Source organism: Perca flavescens, chromosome 13 (assembly GCF_004354835.1).
Source record: "Perca flavescens isolate YP-PL-M2 chromosome 13, PFLA_1.0, whole genome shotgun sequence".
NCBI lineage: Eukaryota > Metazoa > Chordata > Actinopteri > Perciformes > Percidae > Perca > Perca flavescens.
Window position 1 is genome coordinate 14,047,520 of NC_041343.1, and position 24,753 is coordinate 14,072,272.

General features: G+C 41.8%; 2 protein-coding genes across 3 annotated transcripts; one reads left to right on the plus strand and one right to left on the minus strand.

The window, feature by feature from the left end:
* Positions 1-2,033: 2,033 nt before the first annotated feature.
* LOC114566417 (A disintegrin and metalloproteinase with thrombospondin motifs 15) lies at positions 2,034-15,178 on the minus strand. The gene is made up of 8 exons (XM_028594853.1): positions 13,891-15,178; positions 9,136-9,268; positions 8,856-9,023; positions 5,995-6,278; positions 5,709-5,886; positions 5,433-5,605; positions 4,524-4,699; positions 2,034-4,394 (listed from the first exon to the last, which is right to left on the minus strand). The coding sequence occupies exons 1-8, from the start codon at positions 14,824-14,826 to the stop codon at positions 3,602-3,604; spliced, it is 2,841 nt and encodes a 946-aa protein (XP_028450654.1). The 5' UTR covers positions 14,827-15,178; the 3' UTR covers positions 2,034-3,601.
* A 1,314-nt stretch (positions 15,179-16,492) lies between these two features.
* Positions 16,493-23,314, plus strand: stk36 (serine/threonine kinase 36 (fused homolog, Drosophila)). 2 transcript variants are annotated; one of them, XM_028594851.1, is made up of 20 exons: positions 16,493-17,001; positions 17,094-17,234; positions 17,379-17,456; positions 17,549-17,679; positions 17,772-18,021; positions 18,592-18,685; positions 18,793-18,980; positions 19,068-19,240; positions 19,329-19,434; positions 19,615-19,746; positions 19,838-20,014; positions 20,106-20,197; positions 20,322-20,385; positions 20,490-20,600; positions 20,680-20,754; positions 20,862-20,979; positions 21,069-21,195; positions 21,302-21,482; positions 21,689-22,630; positions 22,958-23,314. In XM_028594851.1, the coding sequence occupies exons 1-20, from the start codon at positions 16,918-16,920 to the stop codon at positions 23,051-23,053; spliced, it is 3,360 nt and encodes a 1,119-aa protein (XP_028450652.1). In that variant the 5' UTR covers positions 16,493-16,917; the 3' UTR covers positions 23,054-23,314. The 2 variants fall into 2 exon arrangements, with proteins under 2 accessions (XP_028450652.1, XP_028450653.1); XM_028594852.1 differs by having other exon boundaries at positions 18,592-18,676.
* Positions 23,315-24,753: the final 1,439 nt, after the last annotated feature.

Consider the following 24,753-nt stretch of genomic DNA (forward strand, 5'->3'; position numbering starts at 1 on the left):
TTCCAAGATTGCATTTCGGACAATGTGTACCACCTCTACTGTTTACCTGTAGAGGTGGCAAGGTGGCAAAGATGGATGTTTACAAAGGGCAGTATGTTCACCTTTGTTTTCTTCTTTAAAATAAGTTTTTCAAAACTTTTTTTCAGACATTTTAAACAATGTCACCATGTTCCTAAATCTCAGCAGTTAACTTGTTGAGCGCAATGCTACGACCAAAACTACATAAAAAATACCCAAATTGTAATTTTGTAGAATCATTTTTGAAAGGACTGAAGGAATCTAGTTCCATTATCCTTCCCTCCTCTTCCTACATTGGATAGTTCATGTTGCTAATGTTCTGTCCTATAAAAGTTAGTATCACTCTAATGGAAATGTGTACTACATAAACTGCACACTGTTTTAGAGACCATTAATCCTTGGTATTAAATTCAAATATAACATAGGGCTCCCAATGTATGAAATTTATTTTTCCTAATCAAAAGCTTCACTTGAGAGAGCTGGTGAAGCCAAACATTCTTTTTGATAAGAAATCTGGCTCAATTAAAGCCATCGAACCTACAACTAGATATGAATATAAACTCTGGCAAGAGGCAACTAGGGGAACAAATAAATATTTCCATTGGCTCCTCTCCAGGTTTTCCTCTATCTGCTCTTATGTAGGTCATCCTATGCAGCCTTTTGACAAATCCCTTCCTTCTCAAAAAGTAAAAAAAAATGTCTGACACAAGACCTCCCATGCTAGACTCTGACCTTTTTTCTCAAAATCCTCAGACATGCATCATCATGCCAGAATCACATAATTCAAAATTTCCACTTTCTCACACACAGCTGCATTTTTGGACTAGTGACAGACATAGACAGGGTAGAATGAGTCCATGTCAACCGGTGGAAAATATCTGTAGTTGCATGTCTGAAATGTTGACCGTGAAAAAAATGCACGGCAAAGTAGAGTTTATAGGCTACGTGGAACTGCTAAGGCATGCTGGCCACCCATCTCACCTATGCGCTTACTGTGGCTGCACATGTGAGAGCTGGTAATTAATTTGGATATTTCACAGAGAGGAATCAGAGAGCTTGGGCATATGTTCTGGCACATGTTTTATAGTCCACACTTACTCTGCTTCCTCTCTTTCATCTGTTTAATTTTAATGCTGACCCTTGCTGTAAGTTTACTCAGCATGAGTTCATTTTTCTCCCTCTGGCGGTATTATACATTTTTGGCAAAAACTATGCATTACTTCAACTGAAGAAAGGCTTTTAGTGCATTTAGCATTCCCTCAAACATTCTAGAGTAGCTTATAGACAAATGTGGCTTCCTTATACTTAGAAGGCTCAGACATTCTTGAAGTCTTTAGATGCACAATTTCAAAGTGAAAAAGACTGATACATGTCCCTCAGCAGTCATATGAAGGTTGCTATTATCTAGAATTGCTAACTCAAGGCCAACTGGACTTTCTTTAGGTTTTAAAGATGTGTTTGATTGCACTAGTCATACACATTAGCTCTCTGAGCTTCTCTATTTTCTTGTACTGTGTTTTTTACTCCCCCTGGCATTTGGTTTATTCATGGAAGAGGAAGATATAGCTGTCTGAGCTAATAAGCTTAATCAGATAGCAAGCTTGTTAGCTCGTTAGCTTAGCTTGGTCACTAACAGGACATGCAGTTCATTTAAAAGGCATATTTGTACCATAGACTCCTGTCTCATAACTATGTATAAACAACTGATCTTTAGTGGAGAAGGTTAAGCTCCAACAGAGGAGGTTAAATAAAAGGAAATGGTGCTAGTGTGCTACGATGTGCCTTCCATTTAGGACTTTCCGGCTTGCCGTCCTCAAAAGTCAGGACTGTCAGGACGGCTTGCTATAAGTCTTAAGTGCGAGTTAACAGGTCTAACTTTGCATGAATTTACCTCACCCCTACAAGTTGATCTACTAATTGTGGCACTGGAATTAATTGAATTTGCAGCAAGGTTTGTGAGCAGCTTTGATACTGAATTAAATTATTGCAGAACTGGAAGAAAAATGCAGTATTAGTTATAACTGTACATAAATGGCTTTATTTTTGGAATAAATATACGGTAGTCAAAGACAATTACAAATGCCTGTGTAAAAAAAGATTTAAAAAGTATTTACATTATTTTTTGCACAGAGCTGAATAAATATATACATAGTATACAATACAGCCCATATAGGTCATAGGTTTCTTTTGCTGTACAAAATGCAAAAGCTGATAAAATAAAAATAATAATCTAACAACTGCAGGATCCATCCCGTAGTTGGATGTTGGACTAGACAGTGTGGCCCCTTTAAGAAACAAAACAAGAATATAATGGATTACAGGATTTCAGCGAGTGTGTGTGTTCAGCTTGGCTTGGGCTGTGAGGCCATGAACAAGGAGATCCAGGAAAACACACATTCTGTACAGCATAACAGAGGGCTTGCCAGTTTCTTCCCCTCTCTGCTTTATCATTTCATTGATAATAAATTATCTGTGGTAACTGTGCCAGACAGGCATGACTCAACATGGCTGAACACTGTGAACTGAGAAGACAATTGTTGCAGTTTAATAATAAAGGAAATTAAGTAAGCGATCAAACACGCTGAATACAGGTGGCGGGAATTAAACACTGCGTGTGTGTGTGTGTGTGTGTGTGTGTGTGTGTGTGTGTGTGTGTGTGTGTGTGTGTGTGTGTGTGTGTGTGTGTGTGTGATTGTGTGTGTGTGTGTGATATCAGGTTAAACCCTTATCTCAGATGAGCAGTGCAGTGTTGGGTGTAGCCTGATGAAATCCCTTAGCTGGTGGCCACACCAGCTGACAGGGATCACTGGCCATTGTCTCCTGCCCTGCTTTGTTTAGTCAGAACTGTCATTAAAGCCACAAGTGTGACCTCAGATTCTAAATAGTTTAAACTGTTGCCATGAATGGTGCTGAGTGAAGTCTGCAGAAAATCAATGTCTACAGCTTCCTAGGTTTGGAGGAGAAATGCTGGCTGCATCGTCATTTTCTTTCTTTGTTTCTGTGAAAGTTTTAGGAGTAGAACATGTTAACAAATGCAGTGGTTGTTACTGGCATTATTGGCATTGCGTTTTAGTCCAGTTTGTAAAAAATAATCCTGGTATATTTGCTTTTTTTGAAAAATTAATGGAGTCATGTTTGAAAACCAGAAGGCTTCACTGATGTATTTATCAAGGCTCAACTAAAACTTTGAAACCTGAACAGTTAAAGTAGTATGACATGGAATGGATTCCAGACTCCCAAGGTAGACTAGATTGATTGCTTGCAAATGGACATTCTGTATCTGCTGACAGTACAAGGGATTCAACTACATTTTATCTGACCTTCTATCATGATATTTTGCCATCAGAGTTAGACCTAGATATGTCTTTTCAAGTCAGGGTGATAGTGAAAAATAATCTTCTAGCCTTTATCCTGCAGCTTTTACTTTCCTCCCAATATTTTTGTTGTTCTTCCAAGCAAGTGTCCCATGATGCAGGTGGAAAAATCTGCACCTGACAGCCACAGTGTGTGTGATACTTGCAGGTGGATTCAATTTAGTCCATTTAAAACATGACAATGATTTGTAGTTTATAGGTTTTAGTCACTAGCATGGCCTTAGGTTACAGAAGTCCAGCTCCTGTGGCTTGCGTAAGCCAGTGCAGTGGTCCCTTGGGAGCAGATGCCCAGTTTGGGTTTTGCAGTGCAACGGTCGTCTCTTGAAACCCTTCCCACAGGTTCTGGAGCAAGGGGACCACTGCCCAATATGCCACTCAGGACAAGGGTCTCCACAAACTCTGGTGGCTGAGGGTCTTTGTGAAGGATCACAGTCCAACCCTGGCTTTCCATCTGGTCTCAGACACTGCACCATCCTCCTCTGGATCCCACTGCCACAGGTCACTGAGCACTTGTCCCAACCTGTGGATATCCATTTCCCAAGAGCGGGATCCTCCTTGCTATAAGACTTCTTCAGGGCGTCTCCCCCCTTCTCCTTGACACTATCCTCAGCCAGGACACTATTATGGGAGTTTACACGCCCCTCCTTCTTCAGAGTCTTGTCCTCCTTGGTCTGACGGGCGAGGTAGAAGGAGTAGCGGATGCGAGGCGGCGTCATCTGGCCTGCACACAGCACCTCAACAGTCAGGGATTCTCCCAAGGGCTTCATGGCCTGCAGGGTCTCGGAAAGGCCGGCTGTGCCGCTGTAGCGCAGCAGGCTTCTCTTTACGATGATGTCCCTCTCTCCAGCTGACACTACGTAGTTCCCATTGAGCAGGTAGTGGCCCTTGCTGTTTTTAACCGCCAGATAGTTGTCATCATTCCTCATTCCCTTGTACCCTCGCTGACGGATGTCAATGTTGGCTGCACCCACTGGTAACATGACCACAAAGTTGTAGCCGTGCCTGCATGCCAAAACATATTTGAGTTAATGATAGCTTATAATAGTGGAGTTGATAATGCTATCATGTTTAAGTAAGGGGGAAATAGGAATGACGTTAGCAATATCCCATGACAATGTGGACTTTACTCACTCAGGCTTTGTGAAGAGTCCCGACACCTTTTTGCAGCCCTTGCTATCACCTCCGCAGATTCCACACTTATCAAACTTCTTGGTGGAGCCAATTTTTCCATCACAGCCAGCCTTAATGCACTTCCCCTGGACACACACTCCTGTGGAGTCTGGGGAACATGGAGTCCCATCCACAACCTGGAGTGTACAAAGACACTATGAGGTTAGCTTTTCATATACACTATACAGTGCAGACATAAAAAAAAAATCTTTACTCACAAGAAGCAAACACAACAGAGCATCCAACACACTGACTATTACTATTACTATTACTCTCCAATATACCAGTCCCTGTGAGTGTACTTTATATCTTTATTCCAGGTTATTAAAATACTCATGGCTGTCAACTAAATCAGCCTCACTGCTAGTCTGTCTGCAAATATGTGACAGATAAGTTAAGTTAATGCAGTTGTGTTCCCTGACACAGACACTTTTTCATCCTAAGGTGTATCTGACACCAAATGAACCAAATTCCAGCTCACGTTTTAAACTAAACTGTACACAGAAAGTACTAAAGTACAAAATCTTGACTGTGGTTAAAACATCCAGCTGCTCTGTGAATCAGAGCTATGTGTCCCCTGAGCACTCTTATCTACTCCACCTAAGCCAATATGATAGAGTGGGAAGTCTGCCTCACTGCTGCTAAAGCTCACTCTACACCCTGCTATCTGAAAGAAATAAACGGTCCTCCTCCTCTCCTTCATTCCTTCCTTCACTTTTTGCACTTAGACCAGAGGCAGCTGGCTGACAAATATTCACGTTTTTCTATCTTGGCCTCATATCTCAAAACCTTCATTTCTTCAGACTTGTCTAATCAACAATCAAATATCTTTTGTTTAGGCAAAGCAGAAAATACACTTGAGCCGTTTACCTTGGGCGCCAGGACATAGAAGTAGCCAGTACCATTAGCCCTGCAGATGAGTTTACACCTGTCATCGGTGGACACTCCAGAGTACTTGGGTACCCACACCACAGAGGGGTCGATGCGGTTACTGTTGAAACTGCGGCCACTGGTCGCACACTGCTCCTCACGATAAGTATTACCTACACAGAGGGGAGAGAGGGAGCGTACAGGAGGTAAGAGGTGGAAACGCTCTAGTGAAAAAAATGTCATTGGACGTAGATGTCAGCTTTTAGCGCCTCGTACCTGTGTCAGGGCAGTGGTTCAGGTTACAGGAGCGGTATTTGACCCGAACTCCTTGGCAGTATTTACCCCCATTTGATGGAACTGGGTTGTTACACTCTCTTTTAGACAGCTGGACACCACCTCCGCACGTGCGTGAGCAGGAACCAAACGGGCCCCACTTCCCCCAGCGGCCGTCCACCTGGAAATACACAAACAAGTTGCATATTACAGAATGTATGACCACAAAGACCGTCCTTAGTCAGAACCCAGTTATGGTAAATGCTGATATCAAGAACACAGTCCTTACCTTCACATTTTGAACATGTTTGTCAGAGCAGACCCCTCGGTCGCAAACCCGATTGTCCCCACAGTGGGTACCATCTGCCCAGGGGAAATGCCGAGTCATACACACCAAATGGCCATTGGATTTTCCTGTGCACCACAGACGGCCGCATGGTGGTTGCATAAAGGGACAGGGCTTGGAGCCTTCTCCAAACGCAAGCTCACACTGACGGTTGAGGACGTAAGATGTTCCCGGCAACACGTCAGGGAGGACCAATGGTTTCTGTGGTTGGTCAAGCAAACATTCACCTAGGAGAGGAGATTAAAAAAAGAGTGAGCAACACACTGAAGCAATACCAACTGTCAACTCTGGTTTTATTGCTTTTCTTTCCCAACTTTGAGCAATTGCACCCATTTGTTAAAGTAAGTGCCAACATTTCACCAAAATATTATCACAAAATCATAAAAATGCATTCTATACTTATGCATCCATATTTCCACTATCCTTTTCATTAAGTGCGCGTGTGTATTGTGGGTGGGTGGGATTGTGGGTTGGAGGCAGTAAGCAGCCATTGCCCTTGTGATTTGGGCTCTTTGAAGTAAAAGTACAGCTTGATGCAGTGCATGCAGTTTATGCCACACCACACACAGACACATAACACACACATGCATTAACGCGCCCCACACACAGCCATCCCCACCCCATCCTCAAACTCTCCTTCAAAACCCACAAGCTCGTCCTCTCATGTTTGATTCCACCCAGGGATAAAGTTCTACTAGAATAATCTTAAACTTCTAGCTAGATCTTAGCTTGAAATCTTAGCTTTACACCAAAATGACATGCGGCTGGCAAGCAGTTCGAAGGTCAAAGGCATGGACTCCATTTACAATAAATGACACAGAAACCATTCCAGGAACAGGCTAATAATAGGAAGAGTTTGACGAGCAGGTGCTTGGAAACATGAAAGATCAATGTCACTGGATGAAAACGTTTCCAGGAGGAGGTTTTTATCACACAACTTCTCACCCTTATGGGGAATTTACACATCCAAAACAAGTCATTTGCACTGGGGAAAAACTGGGTCCACTCTCTTTGAACTGTTTATTATGCCATTCGTGTTGCGGTGAATCATAACAGATAATAAGGCAGTGAGTGAATGAGCTGTAAGTGGTGGCAAATTTCTTTCCTTCCATTTTACCGCAAATTTGGCAGGAGAAACGCACTGATTAACGGATAGTACAATACTGTAAAAACAAGTCACTCTTCACTGAATAAGATGAACCTCTTCCTTCCTACTCTCTCTCTAAAGAGCAATCATCGAAAACAATAGATGGTATTTTGTGTGTGTGTGTGTGTGTGTGTGTGTGTGTGTGTGTGTGTGTGTGTGTGTGTATATAAATGAACAAGTTACAACTAATTTTGAGCGCAGTACTGCATGAAAACTGCCTCAATGTGGCAATGTTTTTTTCCCTCCCCAATGCTTTTTAAAGTCTAGATACAGTATATGACAGCCAGAAGAAAATAAGTTACAACATTGTTAGATAGAAATCACTCCCTATCAAGTCAAACATTTTCTTCTGTGTCTCACTGTGGACCAGTTTGTGTTCTTTTGTTCTCAGACCAACTGCTAAATAGACACAGAAAGATGCATAAAGTTTGTCTATTTGGAGAAAACCTGCATGGGAAACACTGGGCAGATACACCCCTCTGTCCAAACCACTGTGGCGACTCTCCCCAGAACAAGCCCTCTAATTTGGGACAGATGTGGGGGCAGTTTTAAAATAAACGTTTAGCATTGCTCCGAGGCCAAGTCCTGTGGTCTGGCCTGCTTGGCAAACAATCTGTATCCAACCGAATGAATTTCTTTTTGGCATTTGCTCATTTCTTTCTATGAGCGTGGTGCTATACGAGGTTAGGCAGATGTCAAATTTGAAGCGGCACTGACGCTGAAATTCAATCATGCTCTCACTTGCATTTACCTCAAATGATTTCAGACATGTTGCAAATCAAGAGTCTGTTGACCCAGAAAAATTAAGTAAAACTCAGCAAATGTCAAAAGAAGAGCCTGTTCCTCTTCAGCAACTGGATGGTGGTCATATCTTGACACACTGACAAACAGAACCCTAAACAGTCAAGGGTCTGATTATATGAATAATACAATGAGCATGTGCTCTCCTAAGGTGATCAACACCTAACTACATGATATTAAGCACTGTTGGTGGCCCTTAAAGCACTGGAGAACTTTTCCTGTCCCCCTACAGGTTGGAAGCGGAATTGTCCATTACATTACATTGTTCAGTTCATTCGGACTACAGATCCACTACCCGATCTGGCAAACTTGCATAATGTAATGTGATGGACAATTTTGCTTCCAACCTGTAGGGGGACCGAAGCAGGAAAAGTTCTCTAGTGTTGCTTTAAAGGAGTACTCCATCAATTTAGCATTGCATTCCTATAACATCGGATTCACGGTGGAAAGTTTAAAATAAAAAGTATCAAAATTGATGCAGCAGAACCAGAGATCTCATCTTCTGTGTGTTATGCTAGTCGTGGCTAATGTAGCCTCAAGCTGCTAGCCTCAAGCACAGATGAGGAGCGGGCTACAGAGTTCTGATAAACTAATTATAAATATCCTGAACTAATCACAGCACTACCTCCCTAAATACACCATGTCACAACGGGGTCTAATCGCCAAAGACTCTAAATTAAGTCTGTCCTGATTGAAATGCAGTAGTACTCCCCAAGACGTGTTAACAGACTTTGATGTGTACAATCTGTGACGTTACCCTTTAATAATCATGTCTAATAGTTTTGTCTGCCATGACCCACATCAAACACACTATGAGGCTGCTTGCAATCAAACACAGGGATTTGTGGAAACTCACCGTGCCCACTGTCCAGGAATTCAGTGATGATAGCAGCACTGCAGGGGGACCAGGGGTTGGTGCGGTTGATCTGAATGAGAGTGGGAGACATCATGTGGTTGTCTTGCAGCTTCCCAAACACGTCCTCACAGGCCCTCACATTGTCGTGTGGCATGTTGAACACGTGTCCTGTCGAGAGGGAATGAGTTGTCAAATGTCTTTCATGAAGACAGATATCTGTGACACTATAAGAAACATTACAGTACTAATGTGTATTGAATGGTGTATGGTGTTGGCTCACCAAGCTCGTGAGCAGTGGTGAAGGCCGAAGGTAGGCCGTCGTCTTCGATCACAGAGCAGCTCCTCTTGGGGTCGCACATGGTGCCCACATCCGCCATCCCAAGAGTGTCACAGGTGGAGGCTCCACACAGGTCCTGGACAAAAAAATACAATATTTTGCATTAGTAAATCTGTGTGGTCAGAGCTAGAGAAAAAGCCAGAAGAACACTGCCCTGAAAGAACTGCAATTTATTACAATTTGAGTTTCAAATTTTAGAATTGACATTGATCATGCAACTGTTTCTGCTTCTTGTCCTGTCCAAGTGGCAACTTCTGAGTCTGAAAGGTGAAGCCAATGCAAAGTGCCTTAAACCTGCATTCTATCTCATTTCCAGCAGGGGACAGCTTTACTGGCTCCAAAAAGAAGTTTTTTTCTATAAACGTCTCTTGACTTTGACCTTCTCACTGTGTGTTTTCAATTTATCAAAGTTAAGCTCGGTGTACTGCCATACATGCAGATGAACGGCGCCAGTACCCAGAGGGCCGCATTTACCCGCTGGCAAATCTCAGCTGGATGACTCTCATCAGAAGGGTCTAAATACGTGGCTTTCCATCTTTAGCGTTTAGCTTAGTGCAGCGCCATTGAAACCATAAACAACACTGGCTTAGATGCGTCATCCTCCCCAGCTCTGCCCCTTTTGTCCAAATATGGTCACTTCTGGCTCCAAAATACCAAGATGGCGATGCCCAAAAGGCAAACTCCTGGCTTCAAAACGGCAGTCAACAAACCAATGGGTGACATCAACGATGCTATGTCCATTATTTTTAACAGTCTATGCTCCTGTCTGACTTCTTTTTAGTGATGATGTCACCTTGTTCCCAGCCCTCAGCAATTAACTTGTTGAGTACAATGTTATCAATACCATACCATAGAAGTGATGGCCAAAACTACAAAAATAAGACCAGAGTTGCAACAAACTGGAATTATCCTTTAGATTTGCTTGTTGTCATTACAGTAAGGTTTGTTTTCTAGAGATTGGGAAAAGATGCAATACTGTTAAGCCAGGCATTCCACCGCCAGGATTTTAAGTGTTTCAGTGGGCAACAGTGTTTAGAGCACACCTTCTTCTATTAGGTAATGTAACTGTCCCCAATCATAACATTTCCATGCCAGAGCAGTTTCCAGATGACCTATTTCTCCACCACAAGGTTTTTTTACCCAGATCTTAGCGAGTATCCATTTGGAGCTGAACCTCCTAATCACAGGACAACTTATGCAGTAACCGCCACAGAGAGCCGCCCATCTGCCTGGCTCCTAAACAGCTCTGTCTCTACATACCAGAAACACAGAAACCCAATGGTGGTCAGCTATTAGACATAAAGCACAGCACTAGGTTGATGCCACACAGCACCTCCTCTACACTAGATGTACACATAAAACACAGTGCCAAGTGAAGACCTCGAGTGCTATGACAAATCATTCCTAGAATAAACCACAAAACCACAATTGTTGGCCAGCGCAAATCTAGTCCAGATGTGTATGTGTGCAGACGACATCAGAACGCTCGGGTAATTTATGAGCAAAAAATAAAAACTGCAAGAACAGGGGAGAAGAAACAGTAGTGTCAATGAGTTTGTTCTTTGCTTTGACCTACTTCCCACATCTGTTATCTATCTTTGTATTTTTTTGTGTGTTTCTGCAATTTAAAAACAATATGCAAGTTATCTCAGCAAAGAAATATTTCCATTTTAATTTTGTGTACAGATTTCAATGCATTTAACTACCATTTGCCCACTTTGTGTATTGGGTGCAATAGTCATAACTTTTTTTTTTCAACCCATTATTTATCATGTTAGTAAAGGCAAACATGCTGTGGACTTAAGTACAACCACCCCTCTCTCCCAGTGGAAACATAAATACATAAAATTTACAGTTAGGTTTAGTCTTTTGGAGACTGGATTTTCACATACAATAAATGTTCTGTTTAACTTAATGAACTGAGTAAACTTGCAACATTCATTACACAACAATCATGCTGGCTATAGAGTTTAAAGACAACTGCAGTTGCCTCTGGACATCTCTGAGTTGGTCTTCATAAAACCAACAAATTGCACTGTGGGCTGGTAAACAGCAGACAATGGACCTGCCTTAAATGCCCATTGAAAGGCACGGTAAACCAAAACAACACCACTGACTAATTTGAAGTCACCAAGTTATGAATCAACAGAAGATGGACTGTAGTCTGACTTTTTTACCTTTACTGATTTGCTGAGTAGAATGCTCTGTTATCAGTGGGAATGTGTGCAGACGTCTTATTTGATATCTGAAGCTAAAGTGTAAAATATTATAAATAAGTACCTTGAGTCGGTGGGGTGAATATATGCATACTACAGGCCTGAATGGCAAAAGGTTTGGTTAAAAAAATACATGTTATTCAGATTTTAACAAACAAGGCTAGGCAGTTTTACATAGCCTCTTTCCGACCAAGTAGTTACAGGAACGTAGTTATAGGAACAGTCCACTTCTAAACAGTTCTACTAACTACTCTCCCCCAAAACCGTTTTTTCCCATTTGCATTCACACTGGCCATATGAACTGACCTTTTGTTAGCACAGTCATCTAACCACCACTATGCGGAAAAAGGAAAATACCCTGCCCTGAAGTAGGAGCTGAAAGAGTTACAGGAACTGTGGCAAAGGAACTTAATAATCCCCAAATTGGTCCAGTCGGAACACGAGAAAAAAAGCGTTCTAGGAACGTTATGTTCTAGGAACTGCAAAAATCCCTCCGGTCGGAAAGCGGCTATTATGGTCATATTCGTTAGGCCTCTCATATTTTATACTGGAGCACTTGAAGTGTTGAGATTCTGGATGTTTTGCACATAATGTTAAAAAGGCCAAAACAATCTTGTGTGTTTGTTTATTAAGGAGAGTTCATTCTGATAGATTAAATATATATTTATTCATAAATTAAGATGAAATATCACTGTGTAAAATGTCAATACAGGCATATAGATTCCTACAGCTGTACTGACAGAATCTTGGTTTGATGGATGGTGATACATGAGGTGTAAACATTTACATTTTTTGCTGGTTGTACACACTAAATTCTGCTCTGTGCACTTACACTGTGACAATATTTAATCATTGTAGCCATTCAGTTTTTCTCGTACAGTTTAGGCAATAAATTAGCAGGAACCTGTTAGTGTTTGAGCCAAATTTTCTTTGTTTGACCAATCCTGGCAAATGTAGCTTCTTCTGAAATACATTACTTGTTACAGCATAGGTTATTCATTTAGTCCAATATAATGTTAACTCAAACAATGACTGGATCCCTTGACGCCTGTCTTTCTACTTTATATTGCAGATTACTGCCACATGACTCACTGTTTGTAGGCAGGTCCAGTGCAGTTGAATGGGGACTTCTAAACTGGCTACAGAGTTTATAACACCAACTCTGCACGTCAAGCTTATGACCCCAAAACCTGGTAACACCCTAGTTTATGTTGCTGTATGGAAAATGCAGGCCCTCTTTGAGGTGTCAATGCTAAATGGGAAGAATATACTGTATGTACATAGGATCCTTACAGCAAAAAGAATGAATGAGAGAGTAAGTGTGTGACAGTGGGTGAAGAATGTGTTGTAAAGAAGCAACTGTAGGCTAACTGCAACTTGTGTCAGACTTGGGGAAAGCAGGTGGGGTTACATGGGGAAACATGGAGGGATGTGACATCTCTGACATGCACATAGGAACCTTCCCCCTCCTACATCACTCCCCCGCTCCCTCCGTCTCTCCCTTCAGGGGCCTGTTTAATGAGGATCAGGCAAGGTGCTGGGTAGGGCTGGAAAACCCACAGCTGGAGGAAGAATGGGAACGGCTAAGAGAAACGAGACACCAACTAATGCGTCCCTGGTGGCACTTTAATTTGGCAAAGTTAAAATTAAAACAAGCATTTCTTTGAGGTCATGTGCCGTGGAATGTTAGTGACATTGGCCAAAGGCCAATCAAACCTTATTATGTTACCTTTTGACTCTTTAATTCTTGTGGTGGCAGCTTTGAGACTGTAATTGCATCTGGAGTTGACCCGCAGACTGAACAATATCCAAATATAAATATGTATCTGCTGATTTGTCTACTTTATTCCAATCTTCAATGTCGAAAGTAAATCAAAGTGGCCAAATTTCCAGGGGCAGACAGTTCATCATAAATTAATGGGTTACACAATGACCAATGATAGCGAGCAATGACTTCATCTCTGACCCGGTGTCATCTGCCAAATATTTGCGAGTGCAGACAGAACTCAGAGGTGTGTGCCAAGTCTATAAAACTACACTCTAAGGATCCATGAAGAGCAATCAGGACTGTGTTCTGTTCAGCTCAAGTGATTTCCTCAGTGACCCAGCCTCAAGTGTCAAAGCTGTGATGGAATTAATGGATTGGATATTCACTGAGTGCTTGTTCCCTGAGTTCACCAGAGGTGGAGAGCCTGTATTGAGAGCAAACCAATTACCTTACACAGCAGGAGTGGTTAGGATTACAGAAGTCAATTGAAGTCTAGAGCATTTGCGAACCAAGTTCATCTCTTATCAAACATAAACATAATTTACATACAAAAGACACCATGAATGATGTTATCATTATTATGACCTCATTACTTTAGAACACATAGAGATGAAAAAAATGTATCTGCTGAGAAATGTGATCAGATTTACGATTTCTGTGCGTAATTACGCTTTGTAAAAATAACACATTCTACCGTGTTATTAGCATTGTTACCTGTCTTGTGAAAAGGATTGCTGTGTCCCAGTAGTCTGGCTGCTTGTCGTTGTTTTTGTTCATCTTTTTTTGCCAAGTGCAAAAGTTTCGCAGCGTCATGGCTGCGTTCCCGGACACCTTGGGTCCTTTGTCCTCTTCGGATATAATCACGATCTTCACCACTACGATGCTGATAGAGTTAAGAATACTGGGGTGTCTGTAGAGCCTCGCTGCCACTGACATCAGTGTCAAGAGGTAGTGTTTTAGGTCATCTCCATGGAACTGCGCCATGGACTCGTCTGCCACCACGAGCGTCTCAACGTACCTGGGGATTGAAGCGAACCTTTTGGTTCTCCCCATCCTCTTCAGCATCGTTTCGGTCACATTGTTGTAATCTATTAGTCGCTTGTATTTCTCCAACGATTGCGCAACCTGTAGATTTATGTCGCTGTTCACTGCGCACCTAGAGGTTGAATTGAGCTTCAGGTTGTTGCTGATTCTGCGCCGGATGATGTGCGCACCTTCTGCGCTTGTGGTGTCATTTTGCACCGGTCTGATAAAATATTCCCAGCCTTGGAAGCCAAAAGCACCTTGTAAACCCTTACAGAGGCTCAAAGCAGCATAAGAAAGTGGGTCAGTATTCACATATCCGGAGTAAAAACACCGGCTCAGGTCAGTGGTGACATCGGTGTTGGAGAGCCAAAATGCGCCATGGTTAGAAATGGAAGGGGCAATGAAGTTCGAGTCCTGGTGTAAATCGATCTCTAACTCCTGCTGGAAAGCTCGTATTTTTAGGACACATTTTCCATTAAGGATATCCGCGTCGTTGTCAAAATCCCTCCTGTCTTGGTTGTGGTTATCCAATCTAATAGGAAAGCAAAGTTCACTTTCCATGCAACGGACAAGTTTTGAGAGTGAGACCACAAAGTAGAGGAGAAAAGTTGTTCTGATAAACATGACGATGTTTGCATTCAATAAAGAATGCAATGACCATCAGAGAAGACAAAACGATATTTAATCTGCAAGCTCAATGGAAGCGGTGAGAGCCACAGATCAGGATGAAGAGTATATTCCAATGCGCAGGATTCTAAAACAATGCAGGTCGTGCAAGTCCACTCAGTGCAAACTCCTCCTGGTCATGACCCATTCCCATTCTCCACCTGTGTGTGCGGAGTCGACTGCTGCCTTCTGTGGACTTTATGCATTTTCGGCATGTGTAAAAAATATGGAAACTCAATCTCTTTTTTGGAGGGGGGGCAGTCTTTGGAGGCGCTCATTGGATGCGCGTCTCAGCTGAAGACTGTTTCTGCGGCCACTTGAAACTCAGCAAATTGGAAGCCTATCATCATGTCCCAACACACTGGGATGAATGATCAGATCTCCCACTTCCATGGCTTTGTGCGCTCAGACCCTGCCTGAGTCCATAATCTGCAGAAGTCCATCAAGGCGTGACTAAATTGACACTTTTTGCGGAGATGCAATTAATAAAAGTAGCCTACTATTTCATGTCACACAAGTGCAGCAGGCTAGATCAGCAGACGTATATGTCTTACTTTTAATATTTCAGAGGCTTTAATTACAAATATTGCATCTTAAATTGAGTGAGCTGCAGGAGTATTCAAGATATGTTAAAATAAGATGAAGACCCTCAGAGCAATGAGACTGATGTGATTCTTTATCAGCTTCTTGTCATGTCATGTTTCTCTTAGTAACTCGCGTACGACATCTGGTGGACAACAACAGAACTGTGATCCTTCAATCTAAAGATTGTGTAGTCTGGTTATTACGGTCAGGTTTATCCTGTAGTGCAGAGCAGTGATGGAAAGTAACTCAATTAATTTACTCAAGTAGGCTATTGTATTTTGGTACAATTTTAAAGTAGCCTACTGATAATGCAAGTTTAGCCTAGGCAACTTCTACTCCATTTCAGAGGGATATAGCCTATATTCTACTTTTTACTCAGTTACTAATTACTTTGCAAAATAAATCTTTATTTAGGCCTACAGCATTTTATACACTACCCTGACCAACTGTAGCTAGCCTACATTCATGTTAAGCAGCATTAATAATCTTTTTACCAATACTACATGTATAGCCTATAGTTGTACTTATTTTGAATGTTTTGAAGTCAATTTTACTTAAAAAGTAAAGGATCTGAATAAGAGGCTACTTTCTCCACGAGAGAGAGAGAGAGAGAGAGAGAGAGAGAGAGAGAGAGAGAGAGAGAGAGAGAGAGAGAGAGAGAGAGAGAGAGAGAGAGAGAGAGAGGTTTAGCTAGCTAGGCTATCTGTGTAACGTTATGTAGACTGTGTTTCAACGAGCGTTTTATTGGCTATGAGCACGGGAAATACTGGGGACATAACAAATGTAGTACGTGTATTTTGTGTTAAAATTAGTGGATCATCCGGGGTGTGACGCCCTCGTCTCTTCAGATCATAGATATTATAAACACTGTATTTATATCTATGTCTTCAGATGAGGCCACTCTCCAGCTAGCAGTTTGTTTCATGGATGTATTAGGTTTGTTTGTTTCATGGTTTGTTGTCCCTTCTCAGGCCGTTGTCAGGAACGCAAAAGTGGTTGCTAGGCTAAGGACCCCTGCTTGCGTGTTGTCCACAGAAGAGCCAGTTTTGACTTTTGTATTACAATTTAAAATAATGATTAAAATAACTGTTCGTTGTTAAAATAAGCTAACAAAATGCCACGCATACGAATTCCGAGTATATATGTGCGGCAAGTCTAACTTCATAATGTATTTTGTTCCGTTTGTGAAACGGCAGTTTGACTTCGTCTCTAGCGTTTATCATTTTGGTTGTCACCCTATCCAAAAAGTAGTGGCACACAAAACTAAACTGTGCCGCTCTAAGTTAATATTAGCATCTACACTAGGCTGCTAGCTAGAACTTGTGACTTGTAAAGTTAAAAGTTTGAAATACAAGTATACACGTATCCTGTGTTTGCACGTAAGGAATGAAACAAACGCTTGTAGATAACGTAGCTACTATTTACCAGTTCTGTCCGTTACGTTAGCATCTGTTCACCGTCGTCATGAACTCTTATCACGTTTTGGAGCTGGTTGGAGAGGGCTCCTTTGGTCGAGTTTACAAGGGAAGGAAAAGATTTACTGGCCAAGTAAGTCACTTTTGATGGTTTAATAGCTGTGAGGCTGGTTTGTTTAGCCACCCCGTTTCAACATTTTGTGTAACGTTACCTGTATCAATTAGGTGGTGGCTCTAAAGTTCATGCCAAAGGTGGGTCGTTCTGAAAAGGAGCTACGGAGTCTCAAAAGGGAGATTGAGATTATGAGGGGTCTTCAACATCCAAATATTGTCCAACTCTTTGACAGCTTTGAGACTGACACTGAGGTATGTTTACTATAATCTTTTGTTAAAAATACACAGAATGCACCTTAGTTGACAAAAGGTTGTTTTATTTAAACCTTGATGTACCAAACTAATTATCTTCACGTCATAATCCCATGACCATACTCCCTTATATCTTTGTAACAGGTTGTGGTTGTAACTGAGTATGCAGAGGGTCAGTTGTTCCAGATTATTGAGGATGATGGGAATTTACCAGAGAGCCAGGTATTAATTTACAGTGCCAGAGTTATGCCAGACATCAGATGTATCCTTTTTTTCTCATGATCAAGATGTGCTCACTCTTCCCTTCTTCCAAGGTCCAAGAGATCGCCTGCCAGCTGGTCTCAGCTCTGTATTATTTACACTCCCATCGCATTCTTCACCGTGACATGAAACCACAAAATATTCTATTGGGAAAAAGTGGGGTGGTTAAACTGTGTGACTTTGGGTAGGTAGATGTTAATTATTGTTTCAAAGAAAAAGTAGCTGTATTAATAATTTCCACAAAGATAAATTACATGTGATGCAATCTTGCTGTAGGTTTGCTCGGGCCATGAGCGTCTCCACCTTGGTGCTGACTTCTATCAAGGGAACACCACTGTACATGTCTCCTGAGCTGGTGGAGGAGAAGCCGTATGACCACACTGCTGATCTCTGGTCTCTGGGCTGCATCCTTTATGAACTCCACACGGGGGCCCCTCCGTTCTACACTAACTCCATCTTCCACCTGGTGCAGCTTATAGTGAGAGACCCAGTCAAATGGCCAGACACTATGAGCAACACCTGCACGGTACAGTACAACTAGGTCTGCTCGTGCTGTATCATGTTTGGGTCAAAGCCAACAACTGCACTGTGTAAATATGTGATTTCAAAAAGGGCAAGCTGATTAACAGTGAAAAATGAAAGCTGTATCATTCAAATTTTTAGCCAGGTGGCTCAGAGCTGTGCTTAATGGCAGGACTATAAAAACAATTTTAGAAATACTGAGGTTTTGAGTCCAAGTACCACCTCTACACCCCCATCCCAGTACAGGTAATTTTAACCAGACACACAAAAAACATTTCTTAAATAATTTGGAGTTTCCCTCATTTTTCTTGGCTTAAAAGTAGTCAAATGTAACATTTTTGTTTTTGTTTTTCTTGTCAGTGATGTGTCACTGTCAGCTACATAAGGTAAACTGCACTTCAGGGGACACAAGCCCTCACATTTTAGCCAGAAATACGGAGGAAATGTCCCTGGTATCCTCAGTGATAGCTACAGTACATGCCTGCTTAAGGGAGACAATGGATGAGATTTTTTTTATGTATGACACAGAATATATTACCTTATTCACAGTGCTTATCATATATTTCCCTTACAGAGTTTCCTAAAGGGTTTGTTGACCAAAGACCCTCAGAAGCGGTTGTCATGGCCTGACCTCCTGCACCATCCCTTTGTTGCTGATGGTGTTTTAGGTGATGCTTAAAAAAATCCAAATATGCATTATGCTGGTCTATTTTTTTTAGAGTATTCTTAGGTCTGATTTTAACTGTTTAATTCTCATGTTGATGTGTTGGCACAGTGGTGTCAGACACATGCGTTTACAGCCCTCTGACAGTCACACCCAGCCCAGACATGATGGCACTGAAACTTCAGCAAGTGGCGGCAAAGACGGTACAGACTCCTGGAGAGAGCAGATTATTGCGAAAAGTCAGGGAACAGACGGACAACGGTAACAGAGTGAAAACAGTAGGCAGCGACAATGGGAAAGTGAGTCACAGAGGGATTTTTCAATTCTTAAATTAGTCACATGGAAATTCATGGAGGAGTTTTATGCTGTTCTATGTACATCAACAGAAAAAGAAGGATGGAGTGGGAAATGAAAGGGCCAAGTCTGGGATGGCAGCAGCATCCCCTAGAGCCAAGCCCCCCTCCAGTGATGTCTCGGTTACCTCCGTTCACTCGGTCATGACAGCTGCCAATCAAAGCCTCAACCCAAAGAATCAAGCCTTTGTGAGATCAAAGCACAGGTGTTTATGGAAGTTCAGAATGAAGATCTAATATACTACCAAATCAGATTGAGGTGTGTGTTCACAGTTATGGACATTTCCTTTGCAGGGGTCAGATCAGCAGGGACTATGAACAGGAATTCCCCTCTGTAGAGGTTGGGCCGCGACTAGTGCAGAGATGCAATGAGGACAGTCAGACAGCACTGCACGTGGAGGTCAGTGATTTTTTTTCTGCTGCTTTTTCTAGTAATAGAGACATTCACCATTAAGAAAATGTTGTTTCATAATATAGAGTGTACATTTTCTTTCAGTTGCAAATCTGCGATCCTGATAATAAAAAACTGTTTGCTATCTAAAATGTGTCCTACAGTATCAATAATTTCTTGTCCTTTCAGGATTTTGACAGTGAGGATTACTGGGAGAAACTGGCCCAAGAATCTGATCCAAGCAGCCAGCAGAGAGAACTATTAAACTACAGTGCCATTATACCTCAACTTAAATTTAAGATTCTGGCATTTAAAGCTCAGGTATTTAGGTAAAATGTTTAATAAAGCTAGCATAAATTGATTTTTCTTCGGAAGTTTTGCATTTAGTCTGTTTTTCTTTTGGTTTGGTCAGCGAACAGGTGGCGTTGTTGAAGAAGTGTGGCGAATTCACCTACCTCTGAAGGTCTTACGCAACCTGGTTCTGTCCTCTGACCTCGAGAAGTCGTACCACATTGGTCATGAACTTGGGCTACCCCATGTCCTCTTTGACCTAGTCCATGATGCTGTAGAAAACTCAAACTTCATCGAGGTTAATGCTCAAGAGTAGCACCAATTTCAACAATGCACTATTCCTGCAACCGTATTTCTGACTTTTGTTCTACTTGTTCTCCCATGCTCAGCAACCATGGAGTGTGCCAGCACTTGGAGAAATGATCGTTGTGCTCATGATCTACTGGGAGAAGCACCGTGACTGGGTGGAAGAAGAGCATAGGTTTGATTATTCCTTTTCTTCACTGAAGCTGATTTGTTGAATGTATATGTATGTATACAAGTACAACTATTGTACATCACAGTCTTTCAACTACTGCAGCTCATCATCTATTCTCTTACTGTAGACTGGAAGAGTTCACCAAGCCTTTTATCACAATTCTCAGTCAACCCAACTTCATTCCTTTGGCAGTAAGTACTCACTGAAGTTATTATGTGGAGTGACTGGTAATTCATTATGGAGTATATAGCTTGTCAGTTGTCTGACACAGTTGATTTTGTGATCTGTTCTTTAGCCTCTGGCAGCCTCAGTTTTGTCTCTGTTGACAAAACACGATGTTCATGTCAAAGTTGATATGGACAATTTAACCACCTTGCTGAAAAACCTGCTTTTGGACTCAAATGAGGTACTGAATCTGTGAGAAGTAATTTGGCAATACTTTCACAGTTTTTAAAGTGATCCAATTGTCTCCTGTGCCTTGTCAGCCCCAGCTGTCTCTTCCTTCTGGCCTTGGACTCTGGGATGGCCTCCTTTCTTTACTCCTGCACACGCTCTCTGAGGTCAGACGATAAACTGCAATGTGTTAAAACATTTGGACTAGATGGATACCAGAGATAGACCTGCAATGTCTTCCTCTGAGCTTTGCCTCTTCTTTTTCTTTTAACAGCATGAAAATGACTCTGGATCTTCAAGTTTAGATCCAGTCATGTTTCTGGATCTATGGAAAACAATTGGCACTTCGCTAGCAAGGACAACACCAGGCACGGACTTCTGTTCAGCAAATGGTAAATATATATGTGTCTTATGAGGCCCACCATATTTAAAAAGAAAATACTTATAGTGTCTGTGTTTACTCTTTTTCTTTTTACAACAGGGCTGCATTCCTTTCTGTCTATTGCGCTGGTTGTCTTCACCAAGGATCCATACTCATGCACTCCTCTGTTGTCTGAGCGTGAATCAAAATGTGTATACACTCTTGTTCACCTGCTGGCCACTGACTGGTTAGTGTTCCGTTTACTTAATGTACCGTTTCATTTGTACCACCAATCTTAGAGCAGCACAGCTACAACACCTGGAGCTAACAATAACATCTTTTGTACCCTACAGTCTTCATTTCTGTGATGAAGGCAATCCTGGGAGACTTGAGGTGGATCTGAGTCACGACAGCCTGTCTGTGTTAAGCTGCCACCTGTTGTGCTTTCCATTTGCTCTGGACCTGCATTCCCACACCATGTCCACGATTTTACAGTTGTATGACAGTTGTGGTATTATTGCAAGCCTCCTGCAGGTGAGGGCCTTCCAATGCTCCAATAAAGCTAGCTGACAAACATATTTATCTGATGCAACACAGGATAACTCTTGCAATAGGCTCAGCTACACACTACTGTACATCTTAATTTCTCTGTACTTTTGTGAAAGCATTGTGTTGTTTGGTGACGGCTGTTTGATCTGTGACGAGTTGTCTGAATGATTTTATTTTTTGTGCTTTGGCAGGTAATTCAAACTCTTCCTCCTCCGCTATTAGAGCTGCCTCTTTCCCTGCTCAGCCGTTTGCTCCTGTGTGACCCCGAGCGCTCTGTTTCTCGCCTCGGAAAAGCTGCTGGTGGTTTTTTTGCGCCACCCAAAAACTGCCAGCTCACTGCCTCCAAACACCAGACTCTGCCAAGTAGAACTGCCAGCTCTCTGCTCTCTGACTTGCTGCAGCTGGATGTGCTGTGGGATTCTGCCGTGGAGCTCTTAACTCTGTTGTCCCAAGTAGCGCGTTGTTCCCCTTGGCCCGCCCGACTTCAGCTTCACCTAGAAGAATCAGCGCTGCACCAGGCGCTGGCTCACTCTAATGACCAGGTCAGGGCTGCCACATGCAGACTTTTGGGAAATTTGTATCCATTCAGGCCTCCCACACTGCACACCCTGCAACCTGACATTTTCAAAAGCATGATAGACTGTCTTGATGATTCCTGCATGGCAGTCCGGCGGATGGCTTGTAGGGCAGTCGGGAACTGGTTGGGATATATTGCGGCAGGGGCAGGTTTTAAAATGGGTAGGTTCAATGGCAAGGGCAGTGACACTACAGGGCAGGACAAAGGGAAGGAACAAAATAAACACACATGTTCACAAAGTGATGGTGCAGGAGATTTTGCCTCTATAGTAGAACAGGGAGTGGACGATAAGGAGTGGCGCAGGTGGATAGAGGAAGCCAGGAGGACGGCGGCCATGCTGGCGCCTCTGATCACTGACCCTGATGCCCTAACACGTCAGCACTGTTGTGCAGCCCTGGGAAACCTAGTAAATGTTGATGGCGCTGTGTCCTTGGTGTTGAAGGAAGACATGTCCAGCTTACTTCTGAGAGCCGCATGCATGGATTCCCATAATGCAGTGAGGCAAGCTGCCATAGCAACCCTGTGCCTGTACAGCGAGCAGGACGCAATACGTCAGGTAATAAAATGAACAGGTTACAGGACGGCAGATGTCTGTTTCTGTTTTTAGAATTTGGTTAGAATTACTTTTTTGGAATTGTACACACATATATATATACAAAATATACAACATATTAGCTGCAAGATTACATTTAGTTTCTTTATGGAAGAAAAAACAATTCACACTACTTCCCCAATGTTTTCAAGCCACGCTTATATTTGTTTACTGGTCATAGTTCATTGCACATTCTTTAATTTGTTATACCTGTCCTACTTCTGTGCATGTACTGTAAACATGTATACAAGTGTTTTCAAGTTAATCACTTACCTTTGCATATATTTGAAGGTCCTGAGATCCCTCGATGCCAGCAAGAAACTTCTTCAGGCTTCACAACATGCACCTCCACAATGTGACTATGGTCAGCTCATCAGCCAGCTGTAAGTGAGTCCAGTTCAGTAGGAATGATCAGAGATTTAAATGCCAGTGTAAATAATTCTTTCTTACTTTACAATACATCTCCCTTCTGTCTTAAGCAGTGTGAGGTGTACACAAATTAAATCATACCCCATTTATTATTTTTCTAAAGTGTCTTTTTTTATTTAAATGTGCAAATGAAACTTTTCTTAATGGATATCTTTGTTGGCACAAAACAACTAAAACTGTGGCTGTGTGTTGAAATAAAACACTTTCTTGATACTGTTATCTTACGTTTCATTTAATGACCCCAGTTCAAATTCCATGAGAAAAAAATAATGCAACTTTCATCCAAATTCCAGACTTCGGCAGATTGTTATATCGGCATTATTATTTTTTACATTTCGTACTCCCCAATAATAATCACGACATGTTATAAGAGCAACAAATAGGTGGGGTAATAAACTTTTGCATCGGAAGTGTTTTTCTGCTGCGCAGCAGCGCAGGTTGTAGTTTTTAGACAGTTTGATTGTGTTCAGGTGTAGCGCACGTCATAGATATTGATCGTTTAAAGGTAGAAGGTGTCGTCTGTTGTACGGATTTGAAAGCTTTTTGATGCATTTTGATATAAATCAAATCGCCTTGATTTAATGAACTGCCGGGCCACTGCGAACAGTATTTTTGCAAACCGTAAACAGGCATTCTTCGGTGGGTTGGACGTTAATTGTTCATTCCTTTTCTTAAATTGTTCATTTTGCAGCGTAAACAAGAAGCGCTCGGCTAAATAATGCTAATAATAATTCCTCTCAGTAGTTGTGTGGGCCGCGGGCTCTGATCAGAAAGGAGCGCTGTCGGCGTCCATCAGGCCCTGCAGGTTTGAACTTTGCTTTGCCTAAAAACGAGGATTTATTACATAAAAAAAGGCGCGATTTGTTTGATGGATTTGACAGCGGCGTGTTTGATTATTAAAACAGTCGGTGCAGGTAGGCTAATTCATTTTCAGTCAATTCCCCAACTCGGAGAGGAAACCTGAAAAAACCACAACGGACTGAGTTGATGACACACTTTATTTTTTTAAAGGGAAAAACAACGACGACACACAAAGAAAATATGCATTAAATTAACATGAAATTACAAAGCGGTATCATGTGCTGTCACATATTTTTGGTTTTAACAATCGGAGTTGATAGTACACCGCAGGAAGGTCAAACGATGTGACATGGATTTCTTGCCAAAAACTGAATAAAACATTGCAAATGAATGTCTATAAGTCAGCGTTAATATCCAAGATTGTCTTAAAATGAATATGCATAGAAAAGAAAGCTATCCTCAGTATGGTCATGTTTAACAATAACAGTGGTTATTTGTTTAGCAGCAAATCAAATTGGAAAATAATGTATCCTCTTACGCCAATGCCAACACTGCAAAAGCCTTAACAAATAACCTAATGAGATTTTTTTCTGTTAATTTTCTACAAAGGAAAGGCTAACACACTTCACTCCCTGAACATACAAAAGTTGTTACAAATTAGTGCAGATCAGCCAGAGGCCTATACAACTTATTGCCTTAACACGCACTTTAGAGAAAGAATCCCCAACTTATTTCTGAAATCCTACATTTTCTACTTTGTTCATGGAAAAACATGCAAAAGGAGGCTGCTAAAACTCCACTATATTTGTACATAAGGAAAACCTTATTTATTTTTTTTCCATCAGGAAAACCTCAGT